General features: G+C 38.8%; 1 protein-coding gene across 3 annotated transcripts in view; it reads left to right on the forward strand.

Annotated features, from left to right (window-relative positions):
- Atl2 (atlastin GTPase 2) overlaps window positions 1–21520 on the forward strand; it is a 41425-nt gene that overhangs the window by 7795 nt on the left and 12110 nt on the right. For all 3 annotated transcript variants that reach the window (XM_063261599.1, XM_063261600.1, NM_001100671.1), the window contains exons 2-6: window positions 7703–7947; window positions 16872–17006; window positions 17246–17350; window positions 20815–20865; window positions 21136–21192. In XM_063261599.1, the coding sequence (XP_063117669.1) occupies window positions 7703–7947; window positions 16872–17006; window positions 17246–17350; window positions 20815–20865; window positions 21136–21192 (593 nt within the window). The remainder of the gene's footprint in view (window positions 1–7702; window positions 7948–16871; window positions 17007–17245; window positions 17351–20814; window positions 20866–21135; window positions 21193–21520) is intronic.

Consider the following 21520-nt stretch of genomic DNA (forward strand, 5'->3'; position numbering starts at 1 on the left):
TTCTCCCTTTTCTGACTTTGTTTGAACATTATTAGAGACTAGCTGAAATAAGATTAAATGGATGACATTTATATACTAAACTTCAGTAAAATATTGTGACCTTTATTATTCCATATGTTTTTAGGACTATGAGTTTTGGCATCATCTTGAAACTAATTACAAACTCAGTTTTAATCCCTCCCCTCTTAGATATAAGGAGTCAGAATATCCATTGTAACAAGATCCTTAGATTTGTAGTAAAAGTTTGAGACCGACTGCTGTAGAAGACATACCATGATCTAGCCTCTTTCTGCCTACCTTACCTACTCATGTAGCTTTAGAATAAGTGAATTAGGTTAAATGATCTGTAAAGCCCTTGGCATTTAATTTTAAATGTTGAGGTAGTTTTAAGCATGTATTAGTATTTCAATGTGTGCATGAAATATCTTCTAAGGAGGGTGTGTAGTTTATTGATGATGCCTAAGACACTACTAGGTCTAGAAGACCGTCCCCCCCCCCCCCCCCCCCCCGCAACCAAACCCTAACTAAAAGAGTTCCCCAGAGCCAAGGCTGTTACATATACAGAGAAACCCTGTTTAAAACAAAACAAAACAAACAACAAACAAGTTAGTATGAGAAGCTTAGAATTAAATAGGAGTTAATCCTTTTTTTAAAGTGGACAAGAGATTTGTCACCATCAGAAACTTCAAAATTATGTTTTTAAGATCCTATAATTAGTTCATGAGGAAATATTTTAGATCGAAGAGTGTTAGAATTGGTGGACAGCTCCAGTTTTTAAATATTTATTTCGTGTGTGTGTATGTGTGTGTGTGTGTGTGTGTGTCTGTCTGTATCTGGGTATGTTCAGGTGAGTGCAGGTGCCTGTGGAGGCCTGTGTGTATGTGTGTGTGTGTGTTCAGGTGAGTTACGGGTACCTGTGGAGACCAGAGGCCTTGTTACTAATGGAGTTAACAGGTGGAGTTGTGAGCTGCCTGTGGTTGGTGCCAAGTCACCTCAGGTCCTTTTCAAGAGCAGCTCCAGGTTTTAATCACATTGATCTAATTTTTCTGAACATTTTCATAGAAGTGGAAAATACTGATTAGAATGTTTTTTTCTGCAAAGTGATTTTTAAATGCTTTTTTATTTAATTTTTAAATAAAAGTATTGATTATATTAAGAAATGAAAATGAAGAATTAGGCACATCTGATTAAAAATGCTTTGCTAAGATAATTTACATAAAATCCACTGATTCAGTAGTATATTTGAAAAGTTTTGACAAATTTATAGTTTATAACCTAAAATCATGATATAGAATAATACCTTAAAAAGTTCCTTTTAAAAGTTCTTTTGTATTCAACACATTTATTCTTTTTTTTTTCTTTCTTTTTTTTTTCAGAGCTGGGGACCGAACCCAGGGCCTTGCACTTGCTAGGCAAGCGCTCTACCACTGAGCTAAATCCCCAACCCCTCAACACATTTATTCTTATCATTGTTCCATAATTATATGTCTTGCTACGATATGGTCAGTGTGTTTATTCTCAGTGCCCGATAGCTCCTACTCGTTCTGTGACTGCAGTTTGGCTTGATTCAAGCATTGTATAAAAGGAAACCACATAGTGCAGCAATGTCTGTGTGACATCTTTCACTTAGCATACAAAGTGACTTAGGCTTACCTGTGTGTATGTATGTATTTATACACACACACATATCTGGATGCAAGTATATTCCCAATTTCTTGTACTGCCAAGTAGCAGTTTGCTTTATGGATTTAACAGAATTTATTTACTTTCTAGTAAATGAACAAACATTTGGATTATTTCCAGATTTTGGATATTGGGAATAAATCTGCTGTGAACATTTGTGTTTAAGTCTTTTATTGTCACATGTTGTCACTTGTCTAGCTACCTAGGAGTGTGAGTGCTGACAAGTATTTAGCGGTATGTAAGGTATTGCAGTTGGCCTGGTGTTAATTTATTTACTCCTAACATCCCATAGCATCGTGTGTTTCTTTCTGTGCCAGTTTACGTATTTGTACATCTTCTTTGAATTTTGTGGTACAGATGTCTATTTAAAGTAGTTCTTATTAAGTGAGGGTTCCTGTTTACTCTGAGTATTAGATTCTTGTGTCTACTTGTAAGAGTTACTAATGTATAGTCTTGTGTCTGTCATTGTTTTTGGTTTTGATACCTGTAGTAATTTTGGCTTCATAAAGTGAATTGGAAGGAATTCTCCTTTCTTCTCTCCTAGAAGAGTCTATAGAGTTGGTCTTATTTTTTCCTTTAATGTTTAGTATAATTAACTCGTGAAGCCATCTGCACCTATTTTTTTCTTTGAAGGCAGTCAGTGGATTTGATTTTAAAGCTGATTGTTTTTAGTCTTTCATACCAGTAAGCACCTTTTTTTAGTCAGCCAGCTGTTAGTGAATTTAATGTTTCTTTAAAAACCTTTTATTCTATGTGTGTGCCTGTTCTGTCTGTAGGTGCATGCGCTGCATTTGAGCCTGAAGTGTGTAGAAGCCAGGCGAGAGCGTGGGATGGCCTGGAACTGGAGTTACAGAAGGTTGTGAGCAGCCAGTGCTCAGACCTGCAAGTCATCCCTGCCCCTGAACTAACACTTACAGGCTTAAGTTAGGTCATCAGTTCCTGTTAATAGTTTTAGTTAGGATTTTTTTTAAAGAAAGTCTATTTTGTGTTGTATGTCATTTAGTCTGAAAATAAATGATTGGGAAAACATTTGGCAGCCTTCATTAAGAACAAATAAAGCTTATTGAGTGGTGGGTGTTTTTAGTACTAATGAAGTTTTTTAAAGGAACTTTCTCAATGAGATTGACTAAATTGATTGATGGAGGTGTCATGAATCCCCTTTTAAAGCTATTCTAGGAATAGAATTAAATCCGCCTAGGACACCCTTTCCTTGGTAGATTTTAGCAACCTAGGAGGACTACATTATTCCAAACAATTTAGGAATATCTCTTAGTTATTAATTGGTTATTATTTTTCTTGTTAATGTTCTAAAATGTTGTAGTAGATACCAGAGAACAAGTATTTTTAATGACCCCCCCACTTTGAAAGTGTTTTATTGATGGAGTCCTTTCATCGGGTGTCTGGTGACTCAGCTAAGTGTTCTTTGAGGCTGTTTGTTGCTTGCTCTTCTTGGCGTTGTAGCTTAGCATAGTGCACTCACTTCCTGAGCAATTCTTATTTTGTTGATGATATTCTCAAATAGTAATTCCCTTTTAATGTTCAGTAATATCACTGGAACACTCCTCTGTAACTTTAATGACACTTGTTAATCTTTTGTCTTCCCCAGTGTCTCATACTTGACACTAAAACTTACTTCTTTGAGATCCTTCTTCCCAGTGTTCAGGCATTTTATAGATTGCAGAATAAAGTATGTCTGAAAACATTATTGCTTTGGTTATGTTTTCTGTTCTGTATTTGCTGACAGGCGTGCTATCCTGTTTCCCACATCATTAGTCAGCCCTGTCAGCTTCTACCGAAGCGGCTGGTGATTGCACAGACCTGGAGCTGCACTCTGCAGCGAGGTCGCCTTGTTCTTCACAGTTATGCTGTGCTGATAGTATTGGCTAAGGCTGGAAGATAACTTAGGCTCTTTCATTTCTTGTTTTTCAAAGTTTAAAATAGCACTGTACATTTCCAGAGTGACAATTGGGTTACTTTTAAACAATTTGATGTTTGACATTTACCTTTTTAAAAAAAAAATTGAGATGACAAAGTAAAAAAGTTAAAATTTGAAAAAAATTTGTACAGAAAGCAGCAGTATATATGTGGGCTAAGCAGAGATTCAGGATTTTAAAAGCCAGTAATTTTAAATTTTGCGTTAATAGTGTTTATGCTGAATACTGAATTTGTAAGTCTCTAAAAACAAATATGGTGACGTTTTCACTTGCACTGTTCTTTTTAAACTTATTCTTAGCTCTGTTCTTCATTTAGAACTCTTAGCTACACGTTGCATGTTGTGCCACACATCTTGGAGACTTAGTTTTTTTCTTCATTCTTTTTACTCTTGCAACTTGGAGAATTTCCTTGAATGTTTTCAAGGTCATCAACCATCAACTGTTTGTGTCTTCCCATCTCCTTATGTCTATTCAGTGAATATTTTATTTACTATTTAGTTCTAAATTTCCCTTTTATTTCTGTTCTGTGTGTTTCTCTCTCTCTCTCTCTCTCTCTCTCTCTCTCTCTCTGTGTGTGTGTGTGTGTGTGTGTGTGTGTGTGTGTGTGTATGCATGCATGCTCCCCATGTCCTTTTAGTTACCATTCACCTCATTTTGAGACAGGGTCTGCTCCTGGACCCTGAGCTCATCAGTTCTCTAGGCTGGCTGGGATCTTGCTGCTGCTTCCCCAGTGCTGGGATTGAGATGTGCGCCTGGTGTTTTTTGTGGGTGCCAGGGATCCAGACTTACTTTCTGATGCTTGGGTGGCAAGCAGTTTGTGTTTATACTAAATTTCTTTTCTGTGTGTTGAGTATGTATGTGGTGTGTGTGTTTACATACATACTTAGATGCCAGAGGTTGGCGTTGGGTGTTTTCCTTAATTTTTGAGACAGGATCCCTCCTTGATGATAATGTTATGCATTCTAGAGTTTTCATTTTTACTCATTTTGTTGTGATAAAATTAGCCTCGCTGATACTTTATGATCATTCAGAATTGACAAATAAGGGTTCACCCTTGGGGTGTATATTCAGAAAACTGAGAAGGAACTTCTCATTGTACTAATTTCCTCTCTGCTGTATGTGAGCACATGTGTGTGAACCTGGAACTCACTGATTTGACTAGTCCCACTGGGCAGGAGGCCTTCTGGTTCCCACTCCTCTGCTAGGATTATAGGTGTGTATCATGTTCTGAGCTTTTTACATTGATGCAATGGGTTTGAAATCTGGTCTTATTCTTTTATGAAAAAAACTTGAGCTGACTGAGCTGATTTCCCTCACCCCTGTACTGTTTCAAAACTGCATCCTACAGATCTTTTTAAGTCCTAGTTTTAGGCTTTGTTTGGGCATATTTTAGGTAGGATCTAAATTGAGGGCAAGATCCTTAATTCTGGATTGGGGCTTTTCTAGTGTTTTAGCTTGAGGTTTGATGTGTGAGATCTTCCCAGTCTCTCACAGCCACTTCTGTAAAGGGCCTGCTCTGTGATGTTGCTTTCCCTTCCAGCCTTGAGTAGTACACCTCAGCTGAGCCTTGTATAGTGAAGGTTTGTTGCTCTTGCCCCAGGGCTGCTGGCTGCTTCCCCCCCCCCCCCCCCCCCCCCCCCCCCCGCCTCACTGATCCTGCTGTGTCAGTATCTGTGAACTCAGATTTGCCTGTTGCCTAGTTCTTCCCTCCCAAGGGATTGGAAATGAGCATAGTGCTCACTTTATGAGTTTCCTTTTTAGGGACTATGGTTATGTGCTACATTCTGGCCAGGGTTTAAAAAAAGCCTTGTATGTTTTGTTTGTCTGTAGCAAAGTGCCTTGTCTTACACCCTTTACTCTTTGTGATTTCATTCATGTCTCCAATTTCTCATGTGTCTGATTACTTACATTTTTAAAAAACAAAGCGAAAGAAAAATCAAAAGAAGAGTTGGGACTGGCCTTCTACTTTAACTGCTTTTTCCTGTCAATTTTATGCTGATTTACAAATCATTCTTAGGGTTGGGGAGAAGTTCAGCAATTAAGAATGCAGAGGATCTAAGTTCAGGTTCCAGAATTTACTTCATGGGTCCCAGAAACACTCACAACCCCAGCTCCAGGGGGACCCAGCACTTCTGACCTGCAGGCACTTGTACTTACATACACATGTCCATATACTACTGACACAGAAGAAACACACACACACACCCACACACACACACACCCCAGATCTTAAAAACAGTTTTTAATTCTTAAGAGAGTATATTTATTTTAAGCTGTCCAATTTGTCGGTTATGGCTAAAACATTTTCCAGTTTCGAGACACTTGGGTTTGATTTTTCGCTCCCAGAAGTAACAGTGGGAAGCAAACTTGTGCCTATTTGTCACCACCTTTGTGACCACCTTCCCCTATCACAGGTTTGTAGAAATAGGGGTCCCAAGGTATGGTTGCTTCAAGGCTTTAACAACACACACGTGGTACAGTGAGCTCGTGAATACTTAGGTGATATCCTTCTTTGAGCATAGGGCCAGTCTTTACAGGTGAGTATAGGCACAGAGAGGCTCTCAGTGGATCTGGGAATTTTACCTTTTTCCGGTGTTAACCACTGATTAACCCTGGAAAGTTTTAATCCTACAATTTGCATACTGTTTTATCTCTCATCTGGTTTAGTCTTTCCTAAGGATGTCTCAGCTTGGGATTTTTAACTGTGTGTACCTGTCCTGCAAAGTCAAATTTGTGAATTCAGATGTTGTAATGGGTTGCAGCCAAATGAAAAAGGAAATGACAATTCTCTCTCTAATTAAATGGAGATTGTTTTTACTTCCAAAGTTTCTCCTTCAGACTTGCTTACTCTCTGTAGTCTCTTACCAAAGCGCGTTTTGAGATACTGTGTTCGTTTGGCTCTGCAGTGTCAGAGGTGCCTTGTGATGTGGCAGGAGAGGCAGATCAGGTGTCCAGTCTGTTCAGTCCTTGCTGTGGGCAGAGGCCCTGCTCTGTGGGTGGTGGTCATGTGGGTAGTGCTTGTCTCACTGTCACAAATAATGCCATCATGGACAATGGGGAGTTCTTGCATGGGACACAGTAGATATCAGAGGTCTCCTTGGAGTGGAGATTGGCACTTAGGGGACAATGTGAGTGTGGCTTACAATTTTTGATGTAGAAGCATCGATAAAGACCCTAGTGTTAACTTAATTGCTGTGTGGGACCAGGAGACTGGGAGAGAAACTGAACAAGGTACGTACCAGCAGTTATTAGACACAGAAAGAACAGAAAACTAAGCCGTGGGCAGTTGCTTCCATTTACATTTTCTATAGTTATCTCACCATTATTATTCAGTGAAGCTCTTTCTGCACAAGTTACCTCAGTGTCCTGTGTGCTGGTGAACAGAGAAAGGGCCTGCTTGGGTACAGAAGCTGCATATTCTTTCTTAAGTTGTAGTGGTGGTGTTTGACAAAAAGCCCCAGTGGACATTGGCCCTGGCATCTCAGTGGCCATCTTCCTTCACGGCAACAGTCTGTGTACTTTGCTTTGGCGAGGGCGCTGTAGTCCTATTTGAAGATTTTAGGACTTGTTAACTTTATTGGGTCATATTTGGATACCTTTAGAACCTTAATTTTACTTTTCAAATTCCAGAATGAAAATCACTACATTCTATTTGATTTAATCTTTGTGCTGTGGAATAATTTTCTAAGTGATGACTATAGGAAAGTTGGTCTCTAAAGCATCTGGTGAAGTTGGTTTTGTCTGTGTCTGCCTAGCTGCAGTGGTCCTACGTACCACACAGTGTTTGTGGAGCGCTGGAGAACCGCTCTGGCTCACAGTTAGCTGCTCAGTTTGCTTAACTGAAAGAGAGGACCTAGTGTAGTTGTTTCTTTCTCTCTGTTTATAAAATGGGAAATCTTACTGATAGTCTTTTTATAGAAGGATAGAAAATCTAAGGAACTTGAATATCTATCCCTTTTCTGTAACTATTCTCAAATGCTCTACTGAGAGGGGGTATTTCAGATTTTGCTTTAGGTGTGGTACTTGAGGAGAAGTTGGTAATTCAGGGACTAAAGTAACCTGTTTCTTTCTTCTTTAAATTCCAGGTGAGGATTATGAAGATGCTGACCTAGTGAACTCAGATGAGGTCATGAGGAAACCGTGCCCAGTACAGATTGTCCTTGCCCATGAAGACGACCATAACTTTGAGCTTGACGAAGAGGCTTTGGAGCGGATACTGCTGCAGGAGCACATCCGGGACCTTAACATAGTCGTGGTATCTGTGGCAGGAGCTTTTCGTAAAGGGAAATCATTTCTCCTGGACTTCATGCTTAGATATATGTATAACAAGGTGAATAGTGTCTTTTAAATTGACCCCAACTAATATACAAAATTGCCAACCAACTTTAAAAAAAGACAGAGGCACAGTTATATGTTTACTTTTTAGCTATGTCTCAAATATCTGATTATATCTTGAAAGATCACTGAGGTACCGTGCACACACATGCACACACATGCACACATACCTCTTTGTTATTTCTTTATACTATTCCTGTTTAGGTGATGTACAGTGAGTGAAATAGAGACCTTGTATATTGGTATTTTTCACCAGTTGTATTTGTATTGCTAAAATTCAATTCTTTTAGAGTGGCTTCTATGTCGTCTGAGCCTTATCTCTTCTTGTAAGTTAAATGTTTTTTGTTTTTTGTTTTTCTTTGAAAGAATAGGCTGCTGTTTCTCGAATCTTTCCCTATTGGTGGCTGACCTTTCCATAAGAGGCCTTCCTATACTGTGAGGCTGTTATGTATCCTTCTCTGCTTTCATGGTTTAGGCATATTAATTAATGACACTTTCTAGTTAACTTTTTTCTAGCTAGTTTGCTCTCTGTTAGGAAAGGCCTTTTCTTGATTACATAACTCTAGCTTCTACCAAAAATGTTTTGACTAGGCGTATTTGCCTGTTTTGATAGGTGTATTTCTCTTCCTCCACATATTCTCACTTTCAGATGGTATGAGAGTTTTCATTTTTTTTTTTCTTTCCTATAGAAAAGTGGAGGGAAGTGGTTGACTTCAATCAGAGTGCTTTTTTAATAGTCAAAAGTCGAGCAGAGGGAATGGGAATTTGACAGGGAGCAAGAAGAAGAAGGTATTGGGAAATTTTAAAGTGGGAAACTAGGTGGACTTGCTTTACCGGGATCTTGGACATTCAGAAGCTACATGAAGACACTAACACTTAGTTGAATTGTGTAGTTATCTAAACACCTGGATGACTACTGACCTCTGTAGTGCATCTGTCTTGAAATAAGAAAGAAGGTGAACATGCTCATTGGTTTTTCTGGGAAGCACTGCAGTAAATTCTTTTCATAGACATCTCCTCAGGCATTCTTAAACGCACCTTAGTATCAAGAATGTAGTTCATATTATTAAACAATATTTTGTTTAGCCAATTAAAGTTATTTTAAAGTTTTCCACTTAGGACTTATTTCTGAAATACTGAAATGTATGAATAGTGCTATGTTACTTTAAAAAAAATCTGTACACTTCAAAGCAATAAAAATTCTCTGTATTTTGAGACTCTGATTCCTTAAGTTAACTTTTTAATAGTATAATTGTGAGCTGTAAATACCTTTGATTCTATATAGGTCAAAGATAGAATGTTGGGGAGGGGAAGGAAACTTAGATCACTTGTCTAGGAATAATAGATAAGTTTCACCTCAAGTGACACTACCTCCCTGGCTAGTCAGTGACTGTCCAGTGTGGAGAGACATCTCTCACTTACTGCGTTAAGAATCACAGGACTAGAGAAGCTCTCCCTTTAGGAGCTGTAGGAGGTTCTGCACACAGACTGGCCCAAGTAATGTTACATGCTCATTTAGTGGCTTCTAAGGTACAGCGCCCTTAGCTGTCAACTAGACAATTTCTATATATAGTAGAATGCCTGATAGAAGTCACTTTATTTTGTTGATTAGAAACTGCATTAGACAGTGTGTGACTTTTGACTTTGTTGATAATATACTGTTTTCATGGTGGGTCTTGCTTTTCCTATGAGATGTAGGTAAAGGAGAAATGACAGTCACTTTATGTGATTTATAGAAGGCAAATTAAATCATGCAACCAGAGACAGAATTTGATGGTAATGGGAAATGGTTGACTTTTCTCTTTCAGAGTATGTGTACATTCTCAAGTGCTGTGTGGAGTACTAAATTGTCTCTACTGATAGTTCAGATACATATATTTTTCCTTAAAATAAGTATGATCTACAAACTGAAAGATACATAAATATGTAATGAACAGTTTGATGAAACTTTATACATGTATTTACACCTTCATGATCACCGTCCAGATTAACTGCTATTGTGACCTCTTCCCACCTGCTCCTTCCTGGGTTTGACCCTGGTAAAAGAAACTGTGCCATGGCTAATTGCTGCCTTACTTCAGCCGTTTCCTAGTGCTCGGATTCACTGGTGCTTTTGCACGGAGCAGTGTTTTGCTACATGATTAAAATGTGTTTACTTACTCATTAGTCTGTTGATGGATATTTATATTTGATTTGCTTTGACCTTAGTATTTTTTAGTCTGTTGCTTGTACGAATCACATTCTTTGAAAATATAGTAGGTTATCTTAGAGTTGGTAGGCATTGTTAGAGCAAAGCTCATTGAATTTCAGTTCTAGGAATCAGTTTTAAAGGGAAAAATGATACAGAATTACATTACATACTGTGTGGACAGCATAACACAGTACTTAGAATCCTGACACTAGGTGATAGTAATGACGGTACAGATGAATTCTATGCAGCTGTTTCCACTTTATAAGCTCAATCATAATGCTTTCTCTCAAGCTTTTTATGATAAAAATTTAACCGTGTATAAAGGTAGTGACATGTGCCCATTATTTTCATTCTGTTGTATTCATGAGCTCTATCAGTTATCTTTCCTCTATAATCTGACTATCCCATACCTTACTTGGTGTTTAGGAGTAAGCTCTGACATATAAACTACATCAGTGAATATTTCAGGGTCTTTTTTCAATACACTCCCGCCCCCAGCAGTCCGTTCTAAGGTTTTACAGTATCTTCTAGTTGGTCCATTTTTCAGTTGCTTCAAATGTTTCCACTTGAGGCACACATTGTGAAAGCCCGTGTTTAAAGTGGTCTCACCCTCCGTCTTCCTGTTTTCTGGCAGTTCATTTGTTGACAAGACTGTTGGTCTTGCAGTTTCTTGCTCTGGCTTTACCTGCAGTGGTAGGTGGAGTTGATGTGATGGTCTTTGTCCTGTGATTTCTCTGTAAATTGTTAATTGAGTCTAGAGACTAGATCAGTCTCAGGTTTTAGGCCATTTCTTTATTTTTCTTCTTTTTGGATACGTTATAGTATCTCTGTCTTTTTGTTGTTTTTGAGACAGGATTTCTCTGTGGAGCCCTGGTTTTCCTGGAACTCACTTGTAGGCTAGGCTGGCCTCACCTTAGAGATTTGCTCTCTTCTGACTCCCAAGTGTTGTGATTAAAAGTATGCACCACCATGCCCAGCTGTGCTAGCTTTAATATAGCTTATTTTTGAGCCTTTCCTAAACTCTGGTTTCTCTTGGTTATTTTTTGCTCTTGATAGATTTTTACTGTTTTACTCATTACAAGTTAAACATTATAACTTTAATATGACAGGCCGCCTAAAATGTAATTTTTATTATTTTTGCTAATGTGAGAAGCAAACAAAGCTTGATCTGAATTTTCAGAATTTTGAATTCATGAAGAAAATAAAAAAATTAAAAAAAATAATTAAAAAAAATTCAGTTTCTTTCCTTTCTCCCCCAAATACAAACTGAGATAGATAATGTTGCTTAGTGGCTTCTGGACTTTCTTCCTTTCTTTCTCTGAGACTTTGATTTTGGAATTGGAAATTTTCAGTCTTCGGTATGTTTTCATATGTAGAGCCTATAGTGTGAATGATTTTAGCTAGAAAATTTTTGTGAAATCTTGTTGATCTACAGAAGTTAGGAATGGATGAGATGGAGAAGTTTCTAGACATCACTTGATGTCTTTGGGCACTGCTTCAAGAGAGCCTTTTTGATCGGAAAATGAGAATCTTTGGGAAATGTCCTTGTAGCATTTGAAATACTTTTTCAGTTTCCACCCTTAAGCTTCAGAATGTGTGCATGGCCCTTTTGGGTATTATAAAAATTGTTGCCCTGGTCATGTAGAATTTTAGTTTTGGATGTCTGAAAGTCAGGTGTGAAGTATCGGAATTTAAGAGATTTGGGGTTTTATGTGAGGCTTTTGTTCTCTAGCAAGAAGCTTTTGTCTGAGCTCTCAGCTGTGGGGCCGCATGCTTTCCTCTGCGCTCTCTCTTCTGTTGTCCTGGCTGTCCTGAAAGCTCCAGTTTTGGTTAGAGAGTACTTCTCTGCAGTGTTTCTTGTGGTACAGAAGCTTTTTAATTTCACACAATCCCATGGTCTATCCTTAGTATATTTACCATTGTTAGAATTTTTATGATGGTTATTTTACTTCTTTGGTTAGATTTATTCTTGTCTTTTATTTTTTGAAGTTACTGTCTTCCTGGTTTCTTAGCATATTTGTCATTGTGAGGAAAAGCTGCTGTGTTTGAAGTTGATTTTGCATCAGGTGCTTTGCTGAAGGTTTCCATCAGTGCTAACAGTTCTCTAGTGGAGTCCAGGTTCTCATGTAGAAGTGAGAGTGGTTGCCTCTTCCCTTTTCTCTTGCGTCCCTGTCCCTTACTTAGTTATCTGGTTAAGGGATACACTGAGGAAGAATGGACAAGGAAGAATACCTTCCAGTTTTGATTTTAGAAAGAACACTTTGTTTTTTTTTCTCAATTTACTATAATATTGGCCATATGTTTATGTGGCCATGATTACACTAGGGTTTTTCTTTCTATTTCTAGCCTCTCTGAGGCTCTTGTCAGTGGGTGTAAGACTTGTCAAAGTCTTTCCTGTGCCTTTTGAGATGATGCAGAGGACGGCGGCTCTGACCTCCACTAACTGTTTTTTGTTTTATTTAAGTTTTGGAGATAGGGTCTTGGTATACATAGCCTAGCTTAGTCTTGAAAGGAGCATGACTTCTCCTACCTCAGCCTCCTGAGTGCTGGGATTACAGTGCTGGTCCTCCAGTTCTTATCCCCCACCTCCATTCCTTACCCTAGACAGGAATACAGGGGCTGACATTGGCTAAGTATGCCTTTGCCAGGCTCCATAAATCTCTGTCAGGTTAGTTTGAACATAAGGACAGGCCTCTGCTGCAAGGACACTTCTGGATGTATGTAATTGAAAATAATCATTTTTCCTAGTGAATTTAAAAATGACTGTTTTCTTCTAGTTGAACCATGAGAACATGGGAGTTCTGTGAGGAATGCCTACAAGTGTGGTGTGCCCTGGGTGTCTTCTTAATTCAGTCCAGTTTACCTCGTTCTGGCAGATGGTCATGTATTTGTACATTACTGCCAGTTATCCAGCTACTGGGACTGCTTCTTCTAGGGACTCACTATGGCCTCTCAGGGTTGGAGTGGCATTTTGACTGGGAACTCGGTGGGTTGGTTTTTTTTTTTTTTTTTTTTTTTTTGTTTGTTTGTTTGTTTTTGTTTTGGTGGTGGTGGTGGTGTTTTTTTTTTTTTTTTTTTTGTCCAAGGAAAGAAAGTTATAATTTTCCCTTTTTAGACCCTGGAAAGACTTCAGTTTTTACAAATGAGGCTAAACGGAAAGTCTCATGGAAGGTGCAAGTCAGAGCTCCAGGTCACACGTCAACTCGTAGCTGAACTAGCTCCCCTTCCTTTCTAGCAGCCTTAGGACACTTTTGTCTTTTAAAGAGATATCCATGGTATAGGATTAGTGTGTTAACCGTTTTCAAGTGTACAGTTCAGTGGTGTTAAGTTCAATCACATTGTTTCTAAGCAGATGAATCTTTTGTTCATAATGTTTTCATCTTTCTCGTGTGAAGCCTACGAAACTTTAGATTCCTAACCCGTTTCCCTGCAGGCTCCGGAAGCCAGCATGCTTCTTTCTTTTCTTGACTACTGTGCACCCTTTAGGAGTAGACTGTGCCATGCTCATCTTTTTCGTATTTGGCTTATTTGTCTTATCTGAGTGACTTCATGGTCAAGAATGCTACTCAGATGAGCTGTAAAAACGTTCTCTTTAGAACGTAATCAAGTTGTTACAATTGTCTGGTGTCTGAGTTTGTGACCCAGGCCACTCCTAATTTCTATTTCTCCAACCCTAGAATAGAGGACATGGGACAGTTTGGGTGCATGGGTACTAACTGTAGTTTTAACTGTTTGGAATGTTTGTAATTTGTCCTAAACTGCAGTAGGTGGTTAAAGTGTCAAAAAACCCTACTTGTTCTATCTGCTAATTTGGACTTTCTATAGATGAAGATTTTTGTTTGTGATATTACTTTGGGAAATGCCTTGAAATGAAGGAGTAGTTCTTCCTTAATTTGGGGACTTAACTCCACGTCTCTCATCTCTTTTACTGCTAACTGTTATGAGTTATGGCTTTTAGACTCATCCAGCCTCACCATTGTGAAAGGAGGAAGCTTGCTGGCCAAGGGAAACTGGATACTGCGAGGTTTACCTAGCGTTCTGCTTTGTTATGGGGTGCATTTGCTTTTCGTAGGACGAGGGGCGTCATATCATACTCCTGAGGTGGAGTTCATTGCTCATAATTGTATTCTGTAGTGAGTCTTTCGTTAGGGCTGCGTTTATCGTTTTGGCGCCACTTAAACGTGTAGTTTGCCTTTTCAGCTGAGATTCACCTTAAAGACCTGTGTTTTCTACTGTGAGGATCGTCGAGTTTCCACTCTGAGGAACATGGGTTTTTGAGATGTTTTTGTCTCTACAGTGGGAAATGGTACCAGATTAGTGCTTTTGAATTCCTAGGTTTGCTTTTAATACATTCCAGGAGGAAATAGGGTTTGTTAGAAACAAGGTAGCTTCCAGAACTCATTAGAATGTTCTTTGAGGACAAGAATATGTTTGTAGAGAACTTTAGATTTTTAACAGTGTTCAGAATTTGGTAGGTCAGTAAATAATTTGTTGACTGAATTAATAATTATTTTTCTAAAACCTGTGTTCATTTACTAGAGACATAATAGATTTTATTTTTGTTTGAGAATTTGGTTATCTAGAATCCTTAATTTAGTTTTTTCACTTTTTTTTCCTTACTAGACATAGAGTAAACTAAGAAGAGATTATATGTGGACACCAATTCTTTTTAGTTTCTTTGAACATGGGGATTTACAAGCATGTTATATAGGTTTATGATTTTTGTCATGTTTTCAATTTTTTTTTTACTGTTATTATTTCTAGGACCAGAACAATTGTTTTTCTTTTATACCTGATAACTATATTCTAAAGAAAGCATATTGAATTTTATGAGTAAACTTTTATATTCATTTAATGCTAATTCATTTAGTGCTTCCTTATAAGCCAGGCAGAATGAAGTTAAAGTTTAGTTTTCATGAACTTACATTCTCACATAGGAGACAGAGAAGCAACACATTGAGTAAGAACAGATCTCTGAGAACATTCTTTTAACTTACTCGTATAGGTTAAACTGGAAAAAAAGAACTTCTGCAGTAGCAGATTTTTTGACATTGCGGGGGAATGAATAATAGTTTCTTACAGGTACCATTTCATCCCTCAGTGTCAGAGCTTTTGAGTATAAGCAGAAGATCAGCTAAACGGTGTGTATGCAGGGTTGATTGTCAGGCATGTTAGAAACAGGAAGGCTTGTGTTAGCCTGTGTGTGTTAGCCTGTGTGTGGATCTCTGCGGAGTACTGGGAACAGATTGGAAAAGTGAAAGATGTATTGTGACCAGCAGGTCTCCAGATGGCCTCACAGGTTGTGTGGAAGCCATAGGTAGTGTTGCAGAAGATAGAGAGGTGACATAGAAAAGTGACACAGGAGTCCAGGCGGGTGTTCTTGTCCAGGGGTACCACTGACTTTCTAACACCTATGAAGTACCCTTTGTGAAACACAAGTCAAGGAAATACTGTGAATGGAGTTGTATGGTGTGATTTCCTTGTAACCAGCAGAAATGAAGGCCTAATAGGTTAGAGTGTTGACAACCGAGGACAATAAATGAAGGCGGGGGGATTTTGTAGTGCATAGCATTGTAGCTTGTTGGGAATAGAGTTTTGTGAATAGTAATAGTTGAGTCAAGGTCACGGCTGTGTTTTCTCAGTAGATGATGTTTGAGTTTGGCTTCGTTTTGTCTTTCTACCTTGTATGTGCCCTTCGTCATCAGAGCATCCTGCACTGCTCTTGTCTTAAATATCTCTCTCCCCTAATTTGGGTTTTGTAATTTGTTAGAATTAGATTCAAGTTTCTGAAACAAAGACGTTTTTCTTTTGAAATGCTTTAAATAGGGGATATGTAGACATTAAAGTGTAGGTATTTTGACATAAGGCCGTTAGTAACTGACACATATTAATACTCTAGACAAATTACACTGTGGTATATTAACTGTATTCACAAGTATTTATTTATGGTGGTGGGCCTTATGTTTATAGGCAGTGCTCTCCCATTGGACTGTACCCCAACTCCATGCTCTATAATTACAGCAGTTGTAGCTCTGTGGCTTGACTTAGAGATATGCTCCCTGACTCCTTTTCTTGGTGATGAGGATCAAACCCGGAGCCTTGGGCTTGTTAGGCAGAAGTTATACCATTAAGATGTTCCAACCTCCAAAGATCTTATGACAGAAAATTCTCAAACATACTTCAAAATAAAGAGGATACTATTATGAATTGCCATGTACCTGCAGACAGGTAGTCTTGTTTTATCTGTTTCTCTGTGTATGTGTTTCCTGGGCTATTTTAAAGCAATTACCAGGAAGATACATCTTTTTCATCATAAATACTTAGATACCTAGTAGTTAAAAACTATACTATTCTAGGAATGGGCTACTGTTTTGACAGTACTGCTCAGTCTGGAACTTGGTTTTACTGTTCTGTACAAGATATTAAAATAGCTAGTTCCCATATTTTTTGATCTCTAAACATAGAAAAGCTCGCCAAAAGAGAGAGAGAGTGGGCGTGCGTAATCCCGAGTACCTAGAAGTCTAGAGCAGGTGGGGGCTGGAATCACTTGACAAAGGCTGATCTGAGGACACTGCTCCTTCAGCGCTTTGCACAGGACTCCAACTGCTGTCAGGACTGTTTGCATGCTGCCAGACTGGGTGCTCTGTCTCTTTGGGCATTGGCTTCTCCTTTATGAGATATGGAATGGGTGATGTGAAGTTTTAATTTTGGTGTGTTTGTTTTAACAGGATTCGCAAAGCTGGATTGGTGGAAGCAATGAGCCGTTGACTGGCTTTACATGGCGAGGTGGTTGTGAAAGAGAAACAACAGGCATACAAGTTTGGAATGAAGTGTTTGTGATCGACAGACCTAATGGAACAAAAGTAAAATTCTACTTACACTTGGCTGTTTTCTCTTGAACAATTTTCTGGTATTGAAATTTAAAAGAACACAAAACTATTAATGTCAGTAACTTTAGTCATTCATATGTTAAAGTGTATAGTAGTATATAGATACTTTTCTTGATTTAATTACTACTTTGAACTTCATTATTTGATGCATGGTTTTTTAGGCATTTTTGGTGACTGTTTCACTAAGTATTTTAAACTTAACAAATCCCTAGGTGGCTGTGCTGCTAATGGATACCCAGGGTGCCTTTGATAGCCAGTCAACCATTAAAGACTGTGCGACGGTGTTTGCTCTGAGCACCATGACCAGCTCTGTCCAGGTGAGCGCACGTTGTGTCAGTTCATAAAATCCTACCTTTGTGCAAGCTCTGTGAGCGCTTTTGATGGAAGAAAAATGGGTTAGACGTTAGAGAGAGCTGGACGTCATAAGCTGTAAAGTTCTATATAATTAGATATGAAAGATGCCGTTATGCCAAAGCCACCTTTGCTTTAACCACAGAACGGAATTTTCATTAGTTCGTGGAGAATTTCATTCAGCATAGTTTGACCACATTTACTGCCTTTCCCAACTCTTCCCAGATCCCGCGCCCTTTCCTACCCACCCAACTTTTGTTCTCATTGTTTCTTTTTCTCTGAGAACTGTTTTTCATACAACATATTTTGATCATGTTTTCTAGATCCTCCTTATCCACTGTGTCTTCATTTTAAAAATACCAACAAACTATTAAGTCCAATTTGTGCTGCTGGTGTGCACATGGTGTATATGTGCACATTCAGACAAACATTCATACACATATGATAAAAATTAAGAAATCTTTAGAGGAATTTATTGGATAGTGTCTATAATTAAAATCAATCATATGGGGCTGGGGATTTAGCTCAGTGGTAGAGCGCTTACCTAGGAAGCGCAAGGCCCTGGGTTCGGTCCCCAGCTCCGAAAAAAAGAACCAAAAAAAAAAAAAAAAAAATCAATCATATGACTGCTTAACCAAAAACAAAATAAAAATACTAAATAACTAAATAGCAACCTAGTTTTCTGTTGGGTTTCTCTGACAGATCTTGATTATTTGAACTAAAAAAACAAAAAAACCCAAAACAAAACATAAGAATGTATGTATGTATGTATGTATGTATGTATGTATGTATGTGTATGTTTTATTGAGACAGGGATTTCCTGTATAGCCTTGGCTCTCCTGGAACTCATGGTATAGACTAGGCTGGCCTCAAGCTTAGAGATGTGCCTGCCTCTGCTGCCTGAGTGCTGGGATTAAAGGCGTGTGCTGCCACCACCACCCAGCAACAATATTTAATTTAGAAAACCCAACTGACAGGGATTTATAGCACTGGTTTGGCTTGGAAAGGGTAATGTCCTTCTGTGTTACTCATAGTGTGCTCTAATTGTTCTTGTCCTATCTACCAAGTTCTCCTTGCTTCAGGTAGATTATCTCTGTGTAATCTAGGTGAGTGAGGTCAGTTGACATACATCATTTTGTATTCCTTTTTCCAGATCATTTATATGACTATCTCCCTGGCTCAAAAATTAATGCTGGGAGGATGGTCTCCTAGATCCTGCTGGTGATCATATCTGAGGAAGGATATTTGAAAGTCCTCATACAATGGAAACTGTGTGCATCAGTTCATAAGTAACACGTCAGGGTGCCTTGGGCTTTTGTGATGATTTCTAACTGTCAGAAACATCAACGTTCTCTTTAGCTCCCTTTCTCCTCTTCCATGACTTGAAGCACCTGACTGGGCAGAAGCCTGGATTACCATGTGTTAAGAGGAGTTCTTTTCAGCCTGCTTTCTGTTCCAGGCCAGGGTACCTTCACTGCTCACTAAGAGGCTCTCTCTCTCGAGGGCCCTCAGAAGGTCTTTAGAAGTCTTTATTTTTGTTTTTTTCCTGTACAGAATAGCATGACTATGGACCTGAGAGGCGGCAGGGGCCATCTTTTTCTGTTTCTCACATTTTAGCTCTGGGGTTAGCCGACGTTCCAGTTGAGGCTTGCCCTCTTAGATTACAGTGGAGGAGCTCTGTCCGAAACTTTGTTTGCTTTTCTTTTGTTTATATAACCTTTTGATGGTAGGAGACTTGGTTTTGGACAACTTACACCAACCACTCAGACACTTTCTTAAGTGAGGATTTTACTTAATCTGCCCATCTCAAATGTGGTCGTTGTGTATTGTGAAAGATGAAATCTAAGAGAGATAACGCCTATAATAGTAATATAGTAATATATACTAGTAATAGTAATAATATACTAGTATAATATAATAGTAATAGTAATATATACTAGTATTTAGTTTATAAGGCTTGTTCTGTGAGGGAAGGTAATAGGGATTGACATGTGGTGTCATGGTGCCAGCAGACTTTGTACAGACCTTGGAAGGCGTTTCTCCCTAAACTAAGTTGTGGCTTCCAGGCAGGGTAGTGCAGGTCTGTAGTCTCAGCGCCTGGAGAGCTCCACAGGAAGAGCTGGTCAGAGGTGTGCCAGGCTCTGGAGCAAGAGACGGAGCATGGATGGTAGACAGATGGAGCATTGACCTCGATTACTTCCACCAGACTCTTAGGATTCACTGAGTCCAAGGCAGTGCGCTGGGACACGATGATTTAAGATGACAGGTGTTCATCCCCCTTCACTCTGACTGTCCTCCTGTGTTTCCAAAGAACCCACACAGATAAGAATGAATTGGTTATGCAGTTAGCTTTTTATATTTTAGATACCTTGTTTGGGATTAATCAGTGACTAAGCATCCCCTTTTGTTGTTTATCCTCTTGACCTCTCAAGTTTATTTAGGTTATCACCTGTTTGTTGTTAGAACACTTTGTTCTGTCTTTGGAGCAGCTGCGTTTACTGAGACACTGAATTCTGTCATACATGTCATGTTGGTAGGTGTCACTCGCTGTAGTGCCTCCTTTTCTAATGCTCTGTCATAAAAGGACTGGACCCGACACACCCTCTCCAAGAGCAGAGAACAACCATTATCAGTTCTGCTCTGTGTTTTGGAAAGCCTCCAGAACATTCTAAAAAGGGCGATAGTGCCACCTACTGCTGGTTTACTAGTTTGTATGACCTGGCAAACATTTCATGTGGCTTAGGCTCCTCAGATCAGTAGAAAGTAGAAAGACACCATGGTGTGCGTGACACACCATGGCGTGCAAGACACTGTGTGCCAGGCATTGCAGTGCTTTGACGTCTTAGCACATGGGAGGCAGAGGCAGGAGGAAGTTTGAGGCCAGTCTGGACTAAGTAGGGAAATCCTTTTTAAAAATCCAGAACAAAACCAAACAACCAAAAGCCCAGAACGTATTGAATGAACATCTCCTCTACCAAGAGGAAACATTTTCTAAACATTGTTCCTCACATTGTTCAACCTACACAGGGAGTGAAGCAGCCTTGGCTTCTCCCTGGCCTGGAGCTCAGTGTGTAGCCAGGGTGGCCTCTGTCTCTATCTGACTCTTCTGCCCTATTCTAAGTGTTGGGCTCTCAGGACTGTGTCACACCTGGCTTCAGCTTCTCTGTTCTTTCTTTTAAAAATGACATGACATACTATGAAAGAGACTGAGAAGCAGGAAAAGACAGTGCATAATACACTCGGGCCATGAGTATGTATGCGTTCATGAATTTTATTGCTTCTCTTTTAATAAGGAAATGCTTTCCATATACTACTGCTTAATATAGTGGCTAAATGATTAATTTGTGATGAGGTCTAAAATAAGCTTCCTTACTAAAAGGTAATTTATACTCATTAAAACACTAATAAAAACAAAATATTGTTTTAACAGGTATATAATTTGTCTCAGAATATTCAAGAAGATGATCTTCAACACTTACAAGTATGTCTTAGAGAATATATACCAAAGTATTAAAAATTAACTCTTTTTTATTGTAAATTCATGTTTAGAAGCCTGTAATACATTTGAATTTTGTATGGCTTTAAAATTGTTGGTTGGTTACCTAGACGACATTTCTGATATACCTAGTTATTAGCCAGTGAAATGCCCGACATTCAGATTAGAGACTGACATCTACTCTGATGCAGACAGTTTTATAAATAACTTGTATCAGTCCCTTGGTGGTGTTGTCTTAACTCACTTGGTCTGTAGTTATTTACAGAGTATGGGAGACTTGCAATGGAAGAGATCTACCAGAAGCCATTTCAGGTGAGTAAGTATTATCACACTTTAAACATGGACTGTGAGAAGCTCCAAGCCACAAGGACATTATAAACTCTTTCAGCGCCACAGTCAAAACAAACTACTGGTTAGCATCTTCAGCTGACTACTAGCTGACGCCCAGCGGCTAGGAAACAGAAATGACTTTTACTTGGTGGAGGGTGCTTCTCTTAATTGGATGTTATTTATTCTAGAACTAAGACAGTAGCAAATTGATTTTAGACATGACAAACTAATTTAAACTGTCAACAGGCTTCCTTTTCTGTGATGCATTACAAGTTGAAGTCAGTCCCTGCCACTCCTCACTTCATACAGA

The sequence above is a fragment of the Rattus norvegicus genome, chromosome 6 (assembly GCF_036323735.1).
Source record: "Rattus norvegicus strain BN/NHsdMcwi chromosome 6, GRCr8, whole genome shotgun sequence".
Taxonomy (NCBI): Eukaryota; Metazoa; Chordata; class Mammalia; order Rodentia; family Muridae; genus Rattus; species Rattus norvegicus.